The sequence below is a fragment of the Hydra vulgaris genome, chromosome 11, assembly GCF_038396675.1.
Source record: "Hydra vulgaris chromosome 11, alternate assembly HydraT2T_AEP".
In the NCBI taxonomy this organism is placed as follows: Eukaryota; Metazoa; Cnidaria; class Hydrozoa; order Anthoathecata; family Hydridae; genus Hydra; species Hydra vulgaris.
This window is the reverse complement of record NC_088930.1, coordinates 28,081,748-28,094,904: the sequence shown is the minus strand read 5'-3', so window position 1 is coordinate 28,094,904 and position 13,157 is coordinate 28,081,748. Positions and strand designations below refer to the sequence as shown.

At 26.7% G+C, this 13,157-nt stretch overlaps 1 protein-coding gene across 2 annotated transcripts in view; it reads left to right on the top strand.

The window, feature by feature from the left end:
- LOC100215810 (mucin-2) overlaps window positions 1–13,157 on the top strand; it is a 73,558-nt gene that overhangs the window by 23,054 nt on the left and 37,347 nt on the right. For both annotated transcript variants that reach the window (XM_065810671.1, XM_065810670.1), the window contains exons 6-18: window positions 4,421–4,670; window positions 5,123–5,172; window positions 5,354–5,597; window positions 6,363–6,409; window positions 6,551–7,345; window positions 7,755–8,013; window positions 8,730–8,782; window positions 9,113–9,208; window positions 10,524–10,564; window positions 10,687–10,812; window positions 10,958–11,021; window positions 11,112–11,237; window positions 11,347–11,594. In XM_065810671.1, coding sequence (XP_065666743.1) covers window positions 4,421–4,670; window positions 5,123–5,172; window positions 5,354–5,597; window positions 6,363–6,409; window positions 6,551–7,345; window positions 7,755–8,013; window positions 8,730–8,782; window positions 9,113–9,208; window positions 10,524–10,564; window positions 10,687–10,812; window positions 10,958–11,021; window positions 11,112–11,237; window positions 11,347–11,594 — 2,399 coding nt within the window. The remainder of the gene's footprint in view (window positions 1–4,420; window positions 4,671–5,122; window positions 5,173–5,353; window positions 5,598–6,362; window positions 6,410–6,550; window positions 7,346–7,754; window positions 8,014–8,729; window positions 8,783–9,112; window positions 9,209–10,523; window positions 10,565–10,686; window positions 10,813–10,957; window positions 11,022–11,111; window positions 11,238–11,346; window positions 11,595–13,157) is intronic.

Sequence of the window (13,157 nt, the reverse complement as noted above, 5' to 3'; positions counted from 1 at the left end):
TCCTGCTGTAACTATTGAAGTAAAACCATACCGTAAAAATCATCATTATGTTTTCTTTTCTTAACGTTTTTTTCTTCCAGATCCATTTTCATGGGGTTTTCTATAATGCAAATATTAGCTTCTATAACAGAAAAAAAATTAAAAAAAATGATGTGTTACTAATTAGACATGACAGTGTTTTTCAATTACACTGCGCCACAACGTACGTTAATCTTCACCATAAAATAGATGACATGGAAATAATATTTATGAAATCTATGATGTTATAGTTAAATAATATTTGCGTAAATTAAAAAATTTAAAAATCCACTTTTTTCTATCTGACTAAAAAGAAGAAAATAATTTTCTTCTCTGTTACGCCTGAACTGATTTGCTAAAATGTATGTAAATTTTAATTCATATTACTTTGAACAATTTATAAAATTTTAGAAGTGAAAACGTGATATATTTACACAACAGAGTAACAGAGTAACAGAGAAGAAAATTATTTTCTTCTTTTTAGTCAGATAGAAAAAAGTGGATTTTTAAATTTTTTAATTTACGCAAATATTATTTAATATATATATATATATATATATATATATATATATATATATATATATATATATATATATATATATATATATATATATATATATATATATATATATCACGTTTTCACTTCTAAAATTTTATAAATTGTTCGAAGTAATATGAGTTAAAAATTAACATACATGTTAACAAATCAGTTCAATCGTAACAGAGAAGAAAATTATTTTCTTTTTTTTAGTTGGATAGAAAAATTTGGATTTTTAAATTTTTTAATTTACACAAATATTATTTTCTCCTTTTTAGTTGTAACTGTAAAGCATTTATATAGAACTAAATAATAAACTAACTCTAAAAAAAATAAACTCTAAATATTGTTTACGAATTTTTTTAAATCCATATTTTATTTGCAATTGTTCATGACGTTGTGAAACAATACCATTGGATAATATTTGTTAAAATTAGAATGTGATAGGTTAACTTTAAACATGATAATTACGGGTGTTTTATATAAAAACTTTTTGTGTACAGACAAACAGACAAACAAACAGACAAGAAAGCAAGTTAAGAAAAACGTGGTAAAAATAGTAACTACTGTTGTACCTCATACTCGCAAGGGTGCCCACCAAGAAATTGATATATATATATAGATTGTGAATTTATTACACTTTTATTGAAACCTCTCTTATAATTCTCCATTCCCTCAAGAATTCTGTCATATTTATATTTTGAATAACCAGGTCTAGTTATATATAGATCTCTTAATTATTTTCTTTCAAATATGATTGCATTAATCAGCCTCCTCATGATTATATTATTCAGTATTAGCCTATTCAATCAGTCCCATTAAGTTTGTCGAGTGATTATTTTCGACAAGTACCGCTGAAAAAAATTTGTACAATAACATCATGTTTTACATACTAGAATAGAGACAAAAATCCTCATATTTCGATAGTTTTAGGCGACCCCTGGCAAATCGCCATTTGACCCCTAGAACCACTGCCTTAGGTGGTTATCCCTCTGTCATATATATAAGTGGTTATCTCTCTGTCATGTATCTAGGTGGTTATCCCTCTGTCATATATAGATGTTTATCCCTCTGTCATGTATCTAGGTGGTTATCTCTGTCATGTATATATGTGGTTATCTCTCTGTTATGATCTATAATGACTATAATGCACTACTATGATCAGATTAAAAGTACTAAGTGACCGGGTTTCCAACCAATGTCTCCAGCTAAAAATGGGAAAATTATAAGATTTAAAAAAAAACTAGATAAATAAAAAATTTTGGAGCATAAAGTGACGGTTACAATAGCTCATTTGAGCAACGACCATGATAGTATTTGTAAAAAAAAGAAAGAGATGCAACTTGACGGAAACGGAAGAGTCTCTCAAGCATGGCAAATAAAGCAGGTTTAACTACATTTACAATGTGCTTTTAGATCTTGCCTGAGAGTGAGAGGGTTTTTATTCGATGTTATTTGACTTTGATCTAATTAATCAGATGTGAGATTATCAGGAAATTATTGTTATTAAAGATAAGAAACAAAACAAGACCAAAGAACCCTAAAGTTACTGGAAATGAAGAAGAGTGTAAGCCTTTGAGAATGACTTTAATACTGCAGTTAGAAAGTAATGATTTAGTAACCTCAAAAACCTATAACATAAAGAAACTAATAATAGAGTGAAGACTAATCGTAGGATGGTTAGAGAGGTCAGAGAATTATCTAGAGTTTTTAAAAATTATTTTGCACTTATTAATAGTTTAGTGAGAATTGAAGAAAGTTCTGGAGAATACTTTTTTAAGGCTTTGATGGAAATTTTATCTGAATCACAAACCTTAAAAGAGTTTTATTGAGAATTGACTTTCGAAGCCAAATCGATTTGAATGTCTAACAATGGATTAATTTGTTTAACTAGAATGGCTGGAATAATATTGCAATTAGATTCAAGATTCAAATTAGAGAAAAGTTCTTTGCAAATAACTCTCCCTTATTCTGGTAGTAGTAATAAGATGAGACCCATGAATTAAAGATGAAATGTTAGAATTACTTTAGTTAATGACACAGTTAAAGATTTTCTAAATGTCTCTGTACCTAACATCTGAGATAAGATTCAAGATTTAGTAAACAGAGAAGTTTACTAAACAAGATTTAGTGTGTGAGAAACTGAGAAACAAGGTTTAGTAAACGAAGCTTAGCATCTGGCAGGACGTTTTCATATTGACTTCTTGCAATAATAAAAAGACATTTTTTCTAAAGAGTGATGTTCTTGTAAAAAAGATGAAAGTAATAATTATGATTTAATATAGCAATTGCACAAGAAAGTGTGGAGTAGAATGAGGCTTGACTTAAAACCTACAAGAAGGAATAAAATCTTCTATACCTGCTTGGTTCTAAGAGGTTAGGTAAGATGTGCATTTATGCATATATAATATGGATAGATATGGATATAAACATCTATGTTTGCTATTTATTTACAAGCTGGAATACAATATCCTTACACAATTATATAAGCTTTAGTTTTTATGTAGTGTAGTATTTGCTGAAAAAAATGATGATCAAATGGATGTGTGGTATGACTGAACTAGTCAAGAAAAAAAGTCATAATCTTACATAGAGAATAGAATAAAGGTTGCATTGAACAACGTTTGTCAGAGAAGATTAAAGTGGTTGGGTATCAGCATGCAGCTCCAGGAGAAAATGATTAAAGGTAAGAAAACTTGGATAGGGTGTGTTACATATGGTATGAATGAGCTTTAGTTAAGGAAAGAAGATGCTCGAGATATTTATATTAGAGAAGCAACATAAAAGAGGAAGGCTAAAGCTTGATGATCATAATAATGATGATGATTATGGTAATGATGACTATGATGGTCATGTTGATCATGGTGATGTTTATATATAAATATACATGCATGTATATGTATATATATATATATATATATATATATATATATATATATATATATATATATATATATATATATATATATATATATATATATATATAAATATACATGCTATATATATATATATATATATATATATATATATATATATATATATATATATATATATATATATATATATATACATATAAATATATGTTTATATATAAATATACATGCATATATATATATATATATATATATATATATATATATATATATATATATATATATATATATATATATATATATAAATATATATATATATATATATATAATAAAATATATATAAATAAACATACATATAATATAGCATGAGTTTTGAATAAAAAGATATACTTTAGGATGTATTAATGTTTATGTAGCCCTGGTCACAAACACGATCCTAGCTATTTTTTATCAGACTAGGCCCTGACCACAGTCAAAATTCAACCACAGTCCCTTACTAATTAAAAGTGCAAATTAAGAGTCATAGCTAAAGCTCGAAGGGTTTGGTAAAATGGGAGTCTATTTTTTTAAAAAGGTGAAATTATTACACTTAACTTAGAATTTCTTAAACAATATAGCTGAAAAATTTACCTTGAATATCTTTTGCTACTAGTTTTTTATAAACTTTAATTATAGAGAATAAAATGTTGTGAACTATTGATAAGTTTACTGAGTATTAGCTAAACCTGATTGATATTCTTTATAAAATCCTGTTGACCTATCTAATGTAAAAAGTATTTAGTTCTCCAACAAGCACCTTGTTCACACCTTGCACCTGCACTATGCACAATGCACCATTCAACAAAAAAAGAATGGCTATTTAATGTTCAATTTGTATTCACTTAAGTAAAAGTGGCAGAGAGTTGTTATTTAGTTTTCTTTAACTTTATGGTGACAGAAATGGTTGTTACTTTATGGTTGTTAAAAGTATTTTTATTACAAACATTTTTAGATTATATTTGTGATTCACCAAATCAAGTGTGGAGTGAGTGCGTGACACAATGTACAAAATCTTGTTCTGATGTGCTATCTCCTGATCCTTCTTGTAAAGAAAACACTTGCATTGAAGGCTGTACATGTCCAGAAGGACATGTGTTTGATGAAAGCACAAGCAGTTGTATTCTTAAAAGTAGATGCGGTTGCATGAGTGAAGGAGTTATGTACCTTAATGGAGATAAACTAGAAAAGGGTTGTAATACATGGTAAAATGTTTTTTAATTTTTTTTTATGTTTGAAGGTATATACATTATATTTAATTGAAGATGATTATTTCTTAAAAGTAAACAAAGAATCACTTGTTATTGACATTTTTGGCATTGTTGACAATACGACAAATTAGTATAAGTGAGAGATTTAAATAAATATGATTGATTTATTCCAGGTTGAGTACAGTAAAAAAGATATATAAACATATAATATGGTAATAAATAAATTGATTATTACAAATTAAGTTAGTGATATGTAAACATAAATATGTGAGTGATGTGTATACATAATCAAGTGAGAGATGTGTTAACATAAATAAGTGAGTGATGTGTAAATAATGTGTATTAATAATAATATTGTCTTAAATAAAAGATATTGGAAAAATTATATTTTCCAATATCTTTTATTTAAGACATTATTATTCAAAAAAAATTTTTTTTATATATAGTGAATGTAAACATGGGGTTTTTGTTTGTTCAGAAAATCATTGTGAAGATGGTATACTTTTTTTAAATAGTTTTTTGTTCGTTAAAATTTTTTTTTACATATTTATAAACATGCACATTTATAAAAAGTATTCTGTGTAGATATTTAAATAATTTACTACTTGTATTAAAACACTTTAGCACATTTTAAATCTAATTTCTTAATATAAGGTTCTTTTTAAATAATTGTTTAGTTAACAATACATGTAGTGGTGGAAAAATTTGGAACAGTTGCATGAAAACTTGTGGTGGTACATGTAAAACATTTGATCAAGTATGTTTATCTACCATTCCTAGTATATGTGTAGCAGGATGTGAATGTCCTAATGGTACTCTAGAACACAATGGTGTATGTCTTTCTCAATCAGAGTGCCCTTGTATCCATAATGGGAAACAATATAATCAAGGAGAGACCATCAATAAAGATTGCAACAAATGGTAAATATATATTAATTAATTTTCAATTAAATTGCATTAGTAATATTTATGTTTTTCTAGTCTAAATGTAATTAACATATTCTTATGGTTTCTCTTGATAACAAATACTTTAAATTTCATTTATAAAAGATTATATTTAATTTAATAGTCAGTAATTTTTAAAATTGAAAATATCATTATATTATTCTTTTTATCCTATATTTGGATGAGTGTATGTTTCAAAAGCTACTACCATAAAATAATCAAAAGTGTAATTGAAAAAAAAAGACTTTTTTTTCTTTGCTATAAAATCTGCAAACAAAATATAACTTTTTAAAATTTCAATTTGAAAAAATAGACAGATTCTGCATTTACACTTTTGTCTTTTGAAGGCTAGTCTCCTACATTTAAAGTCTAGTCTCACATACTTTTGAAGACTAGTCTCATCTACCTTTGAAGGCTAACATCACCTACTTTTGAAAGCTAGTCACATACCTTTGAAAGCTAGTCTCACCTACTTCTGAAGGCTAGTCTCACCTACTTTTATTAAAAATATATTTTGACTAATATAAATTTCTAGTCAATTTGGTGTCTAAAAGTTATTATGATCAACCTTTGGTAGTCATTTTTGAAAATACTAAACAAATAGAATGTAACTAAACAAATAGAATAGCATACATAGTATTAAAAAATTTTTCCTTTGTTTTGTTTAATCCTATTATATACCAATATTTTTTCCAAAAATATTTGTAATTTATCCAAACAATGATTTTAACTTTATTTAAGTAAATGCTCATATGGCAAATGGTCTTGTACAAATTATCCATGCAAAGGTATTTTTTATTTAATTTATAAAATTAAGGTTTTTTTTTTTTCTAGAAACAGTTTATTAATATATACTTTTGCTTAAAAGTGGTATTTATAAATTTGTCTTTTACTTTCATTGAATTTAAATTATTTATTTTAAATTTTAGCAACATGTTCAGTATTTGGTGATTCTCATTATAAAACGTTTGATAGCAAATTGTATGATTATCAAGGTCAGTGTGAACATGTTATGGCTTCAGACCTTTGTCAAAATGGGGCTACTACTAATGAAAATGTTCGTATAACTGTGGGGTTGACAAGTTGTGGGTCAATGGGTGTAGCCTGCACACGCGAGGTTACTGCTGTAATATATGGTGCTACATTTAAAATGACAAAGGGAGATAAAAAAATAATTGTTCAAACCCCTGAAAATTTTGAAGATTATCACTTTAAAATATTTAAGCATGCTGGTATATATGTTCAAATAATATCTAGTTATGGCATTTCTTTGCTTTGGGATAATGGAACAAGGCTCTATATTTCTGTTCAACCATTTTTTGAAAAGAAGCTTTGTGGTTTATGTGGAAATTATGATGGAGCAGAATCAAATGATTTCTACACTCGTCAAGGTGATATTGCTGGTAACCCTATAACTTTTGGACATTCTTGGGTCAATGATAACTCCTGTCCACTTGCTCATGAAATTATTGATACTTGCCAAATTCGATCGCATAGACATGACCCAGCAAAACATGAGTGTGCAATTATAAAGTCAGATTTATTTAAAGATTGTCATCATCGTGTTGATCCAACTTACTTTTATGACAAATGTGTGTTTGATGTTTGTGGTTGCGATTCTGTAGGAGATTGTGATTGTTTGTGTTCAGCTATTGCTGCATATGCCAAAGAATGTTTAGATGAAGGTGTTGCAGTGAACTGGAAAAAAGGTCACAGAATATGTGGTAAGCTTTTTGATAAAAAAAAAAAAAATTAAGAGAAATTTTAAATCTGTGTGCAGCTTTTTTTTTTATTATGAACAAGTTTAGAATAAAAAAAAAACGCTGCTCGAAGGTTTAAAGGCTCTATTAGAATTTTTATTTGTTTTTAAATAAATTTTAAATTGGAATAAAATTTTTTTTATCCCATTTTACACATTTTTTATGGTGAGTTCTGTCGTATCCAATAACTAACCAAAAGAGATAGATTTTGTGAACTTATAGATTTAAATAAATTTGTGAACTTATGTCATTTTAGGTACTTAGGTGTTAAATACTACAATAATCAGTTGGAAAACTTAAAGTGCACTAATGTAAATAGTAATTATTTTAGTTTTTTTTATGTTTAATAATAAAAATCTTATTTATTTTCAAGAAAACTTTATGTGCTGTCCTAAAGGAATGTCATATCAAACAAAAGGATCTGGGTGTCCAAAAACTTGTCTATATCCTGAAGGAGATCTACATTGTCCAGTACCATTTGTTGAAGGGTGCCAATGTGAGGAAGGTTATGTTCAGAATGTTTCTGAAAATAATGAGGTTGTTTGCATTAAAGTATCCGAGTGTGAAGTTTGTGAGATCAATGGAAGAAGAGTTAAAATTGGAGAAAAAATAACAGACAACTGTAGAGAATGGTAAAAATATTTTTGATCAACACATTACAATACATTAGTAAATTTTGATAAATTCTTTGCTTATTAAAATAATTTAAAAACAAAAATTTTATCCAACTTGCAATTAGTTAACTTAAGAATTATAACTATAACTGTTAAATTATTATGATTAAATAGTTAGCATAATTAGTTTGTATATTATAATGAAATAGTTTGCTTAATTAAGTTATATATTATGATGAAATAGTTGGCATAATAAGGTTGTATATTAAATAACATTTAGTAGGAAGCAGATTTCTAAATTTCGTTCATGTTGGTTCTTTGTATTTTATAATTTTATAGTTTGTATTTTATATTTAATTTTTTTTTAACTTGGATAAAGTGATAAATGGTGGTGGTGATATAGAAGGAGATTAGTGGTCATATCTCAATTGGCAATAATAATAAAACTATTACTTGTATTGGCTAATACATTTCATCTTTATTTGTTGTTAAAACATAACACACCTTTGGCTATTAGCAATTTAACATTTGCATGCTAGATAAGGCTAGGGGTTTTGTTTAGAATAAAATAGTCTAATAAAACAATTTTGATAAAATTGAAGATCATTGCTGTATATCTATCAATCTTCAATAAAAAAAAAGATTTTAAATAAAAATTAAAGAATATGATTTAATTTTTAAAATATATTCTATATGCATTTATTAATATAGTTGCTAAAAATCTTTATTTTTAGCACTTGTATGACAAATGGTACATTTATCTGCATTGGACATTCTTGTACATCAAGTATGTTTTATTTCTCTTTTTTTTTTTTTTTTTTTAATATTTTGCTAGTAAACATTTTTTTTTAGTTATTAAGTTTTATTATTAATATAGTTTAAGATTTTTGTTTGTCTTGCTTGTTTGACTTAATAAGATTTTAATACTAGTTATGCTAATTTATATACTATTTTATGCTAATTTATACAGTTTATTTTATTACAGTGTTATGTGTGTAAATTAGCAGTATTATATGTTATTGTTTGCTGTTTAATATATTTTGATATACTGTGTTTCAATTATTTAATTTGTTTAATAAAACTTTAAAATTTTTATATGAAAGTATTAATTTTATAGCAACAACCATTGAGTCTACCACAACCTGGACTACTACACCAACTACACTTACACCCACAATAATCTATACAACAACAACAGCATCTCCAAAATCAGGTATATTTTTTATTTGCTTGTCAATCTGCAAACAGTTTAAGGTTGGGACTGTCACAGACCGTCTTTTTACTATTATATCAGACAGTCTTACTATTATATCAGGCAGTCTTCTTACTATTATATCAGACAGTCTTCTTACTTATTATATCAGACAGTCCTCTTTTTATTATATCAGTCTTCTTACTATTATATCAGACGGTCTTTTTGCTATTAGTCTTTGAGTCTTTAATAAACAAACTTTAAATGTGAATTTTGATATTTTCATTGTTCTGCTAATTTGCTAATTTCATGTTTCTGCTAACTGTAATAATAAAAAGCTTTATTATAAGCTCTTAACATATCAAAAGCTTATGATAAGGTCTGGCATACTGGTCTTCTCTATAAGCTTGCTTCATATAGTGAAAGTTTTTAAAGTTTAAACCATCAAACCATTTTTTTTCAAAAAAACAGTTGCTAGACAAAACATTTCCAGTAACTTCTGGGGTACCATATATAATAAAAAGTTGAGTCCTCAACTTTATTATTTTTTCTGACTTTCGCTACTGAACTCTCGTTAAAAACCATACATTCACCACGAAGTTTGCATATGTTAAGTTTATTTTATTATATTTAGGCAGTTTCTTCTAATGAATTCCTGTCACTTTTAGACAAAGTTCAAAAACTGATTGCAATTCTTGTTAGACTAAAAAATCTTGCACAATTTTTTATTTAGCAAAATTGCATGCTTTTGCTATAATTCCTTTGGAATTCTTTCCAGTCTTTCCCTAATTTATACAATTTTATGTGTTTTAAGTATTTTTTCATTTTCTTATTTTTTTCAATCTCAATATTTCAATATTTTCAATCTCAATTGTTTTTTCAATCATTTTTTTATTTTTTCAATCTTAAGTTAAAACTTTTTAATAACATTAATTTAATTAACATTAATGGATAATTTAAATATTTGGATTTTTCATTTTCATTGGATTGGATATTTCAAATAAATAGTTGGAAGTAAAAAGATTTAAAAAAATGAAGGTGTCTGGATTTTTGTGAACTTTACACAAGTAATTACCAAAAACCGAAAAACACAATCATGCGATCATCAAATGTGTATCTTATTGGTTTTATTAGTTTTATAATAATCATTGTAGCAAAGAAATTGAATTTGTAGATCTGTTAGACAAGTAGAATGTAAAGAATTTGTAGTCATAATATGTAAAGAATCTGTTAGATATAATATGTGAAGAACTTATAGACAGAAGTTTTTATTCAATTTATGAAAAATTATATAGATATCCCTTTATAATAAAATATTCTTTTTAAAAAATAATAGGTTGTGTGTACTTTGATGGATACAAAAATATAACTATGGAGGTAATTATTGTTCTGGAGATATTTTAAAGCATAATTTTTTTCTAGTTTAAATAGAATTAACTTTTGTATTTGTGTTTTTATTTTTTTCCATTTTCAAACTCGTTTTCTTTTTTTATTATTAGATTGATCAAGAAATTTCATTAAACGCATGCAATAAAAAGAAATGTGTATATGATAATGTTACTGGAAATAGCGAAATCAGTTCACAGTTAACTGTTTGTGAAAAATTCTTGTGTGAAACAGATTGTGTATGTCATTTTAACAATCATTAACTTTTTTTTTTTACCTCACTTCCTGCTGTGTTCTCTAATTTTTACTTTGTTTTTTGTTTTGTTTTTTTATTTGAGTTTTAAAGTATATATAATTGAAAGATAATTGATAATTATCTTTAAGACAATTCCTGCATCCAAGCGTGCAGTTTCTGTTCTTATTGATGGAGAATGTTGTCCAAAATGTCGTAAGTTTAAAAGATTTAGTAATCAATTGTAACATAAACATAAAACATATCTTGAAACAATATTATTATTTTTAATCCCTTACTCCATAGAAAGTGTTGATGATATTTGTCAAGGTGTTGGTTATTTACCATGTAACGGTAGCACTTGTATTCCTTCAAAATGGTTTTGTGATGGAAAAATAGATTGTCCAAGCGGAAGAGATGAAGAATGCTGTCGTGAGATATAGTTTTATTTTATGAAAATTTTTTGTTGTCATTGTGATATATTCTTATGTTGTATATTTTTATGTTTTTATATCTTCTTAATTATTCTATATTATTCTAGCTATTTCTACCACATCAGCTACAACATCATTAACAACAACAACTGAAAAACCATGTATTTATCCTAAGATTTTCACTGAATGTTCACCAATTTGTGAAAAAAAATGTCACAGTTTAGGAGCATGCAAATATAATAATGATTATTGTGTACCAGGATGTGTTTGCCCTAATGAAACTGTTTGGAATGGTTTTGATTGTGTTGACATGAAAAAGTGTAATTGCTTGAAATCAAATGGAGATATTGCTGAGGTAATGCATCTTTTTTTTAGAATACTGGTTATTTTTGTTCATTTTTACTTCTATCGACTCTGTTATCATAAACTTGATTTGATTTCTTTTTGACTCATAAGTTATATAAGTGAAGGAATTAAAAGCTAAGGAATGAAAGGAATTAAAAGTAAAAGAATTAAAAACTTTTACACAAATTTTCATCACATTTACAATTACAATACATTTACAACACATTTTAAAAAGATACAACAAATCACTTATCTTTTTTAAAGCTTTATAAAAAGATACAACAAATCACTTATCTTTTTTAAAGCCTTATAAAAAGATACAACAAATCACTTATCTTTTTTAAAGCCTTATAAAAAGATACAACAAATCACACAAAGGTGGATGACTGATTATTTGAGTTAAAGATAGAATCATGAGTAAGAAAATGTCGAGCACAATAGGTAGGTAACTTTGCCATGGATTAGATATATGATTTCCAGGAGAGGTCATTAGTGAAAGATAGTTTGAGATATGATAGGGTATATGCTGTATATGTATACATATATATATGTGTGTGTGTGTGTATATATATATATATATATATATATATATATATATATATATATATATATATATATATATATATATATATATATATATATATATATATATATATATTGTATATGCTGTAGTGGTGCAGTAGTAGAGCACTTTCTTGGTAAACAAGAAGTTCTGAGTTCGATCCTCAACATGTCTCTGGTAGTACTGCGCTCAACTTGTTTCTTCATGTCGTTGGCATCTGAGTTTTGGATGTAAAGGGTTGAGAGAAGGTTGTAACAAAAATTTATAAATATAATTAATATACTGTAGTGGCTCCACAATTTTTGAGATGTGAATGTATTAAAAAAAAAGCTGTTCATCATTATCAAAAGTAACCATTCATCAAGCTGTTCATTAATATCAATACAATATAGCTGTCAATACAACAACTGTCAATACAACAATTGTCGATACAACATCTGTCAATACAGCAGCTGTCGATACAATAGCTGTCAATGCAACAACTGTCAATGCAACAACTGTCAATACAACAAGAGCTGTCAATACAAACAAAGAGCTGTCAATACAACAACTGTCAATACAACAACTGTCAATACAACAATAGTCGATACAACAACTGTTGATACAATAGCTGTCATTTCAGCAACTGTCAATGCAACAACTGTCAATGGAAGAGCTGTCAATACAAGAGCTGTTGATACAATAACTGTTGATACAACAACTGTCAATACAACAACTGTCAATACAACAACTGTCAATACAACAACTGTCAATACAACAACTGTCAATACAACAACTGTCAATACAGCAACTGTCAACACAACAACTGTCAACACAACAACTGTTGATACAACAACTGTCAATACAACAACTGTCAATACAACAAGAGCTGTCAATACATACAAAGAGCTGTCAATACAACAACTGTCAATACATCAACTGTCAATACAACAAGAGTTATCAATACATACAAAGAGCTGTCAATACAACAACTGTCAATACAACAACTGTCAATACAACCACTGTCAGTTC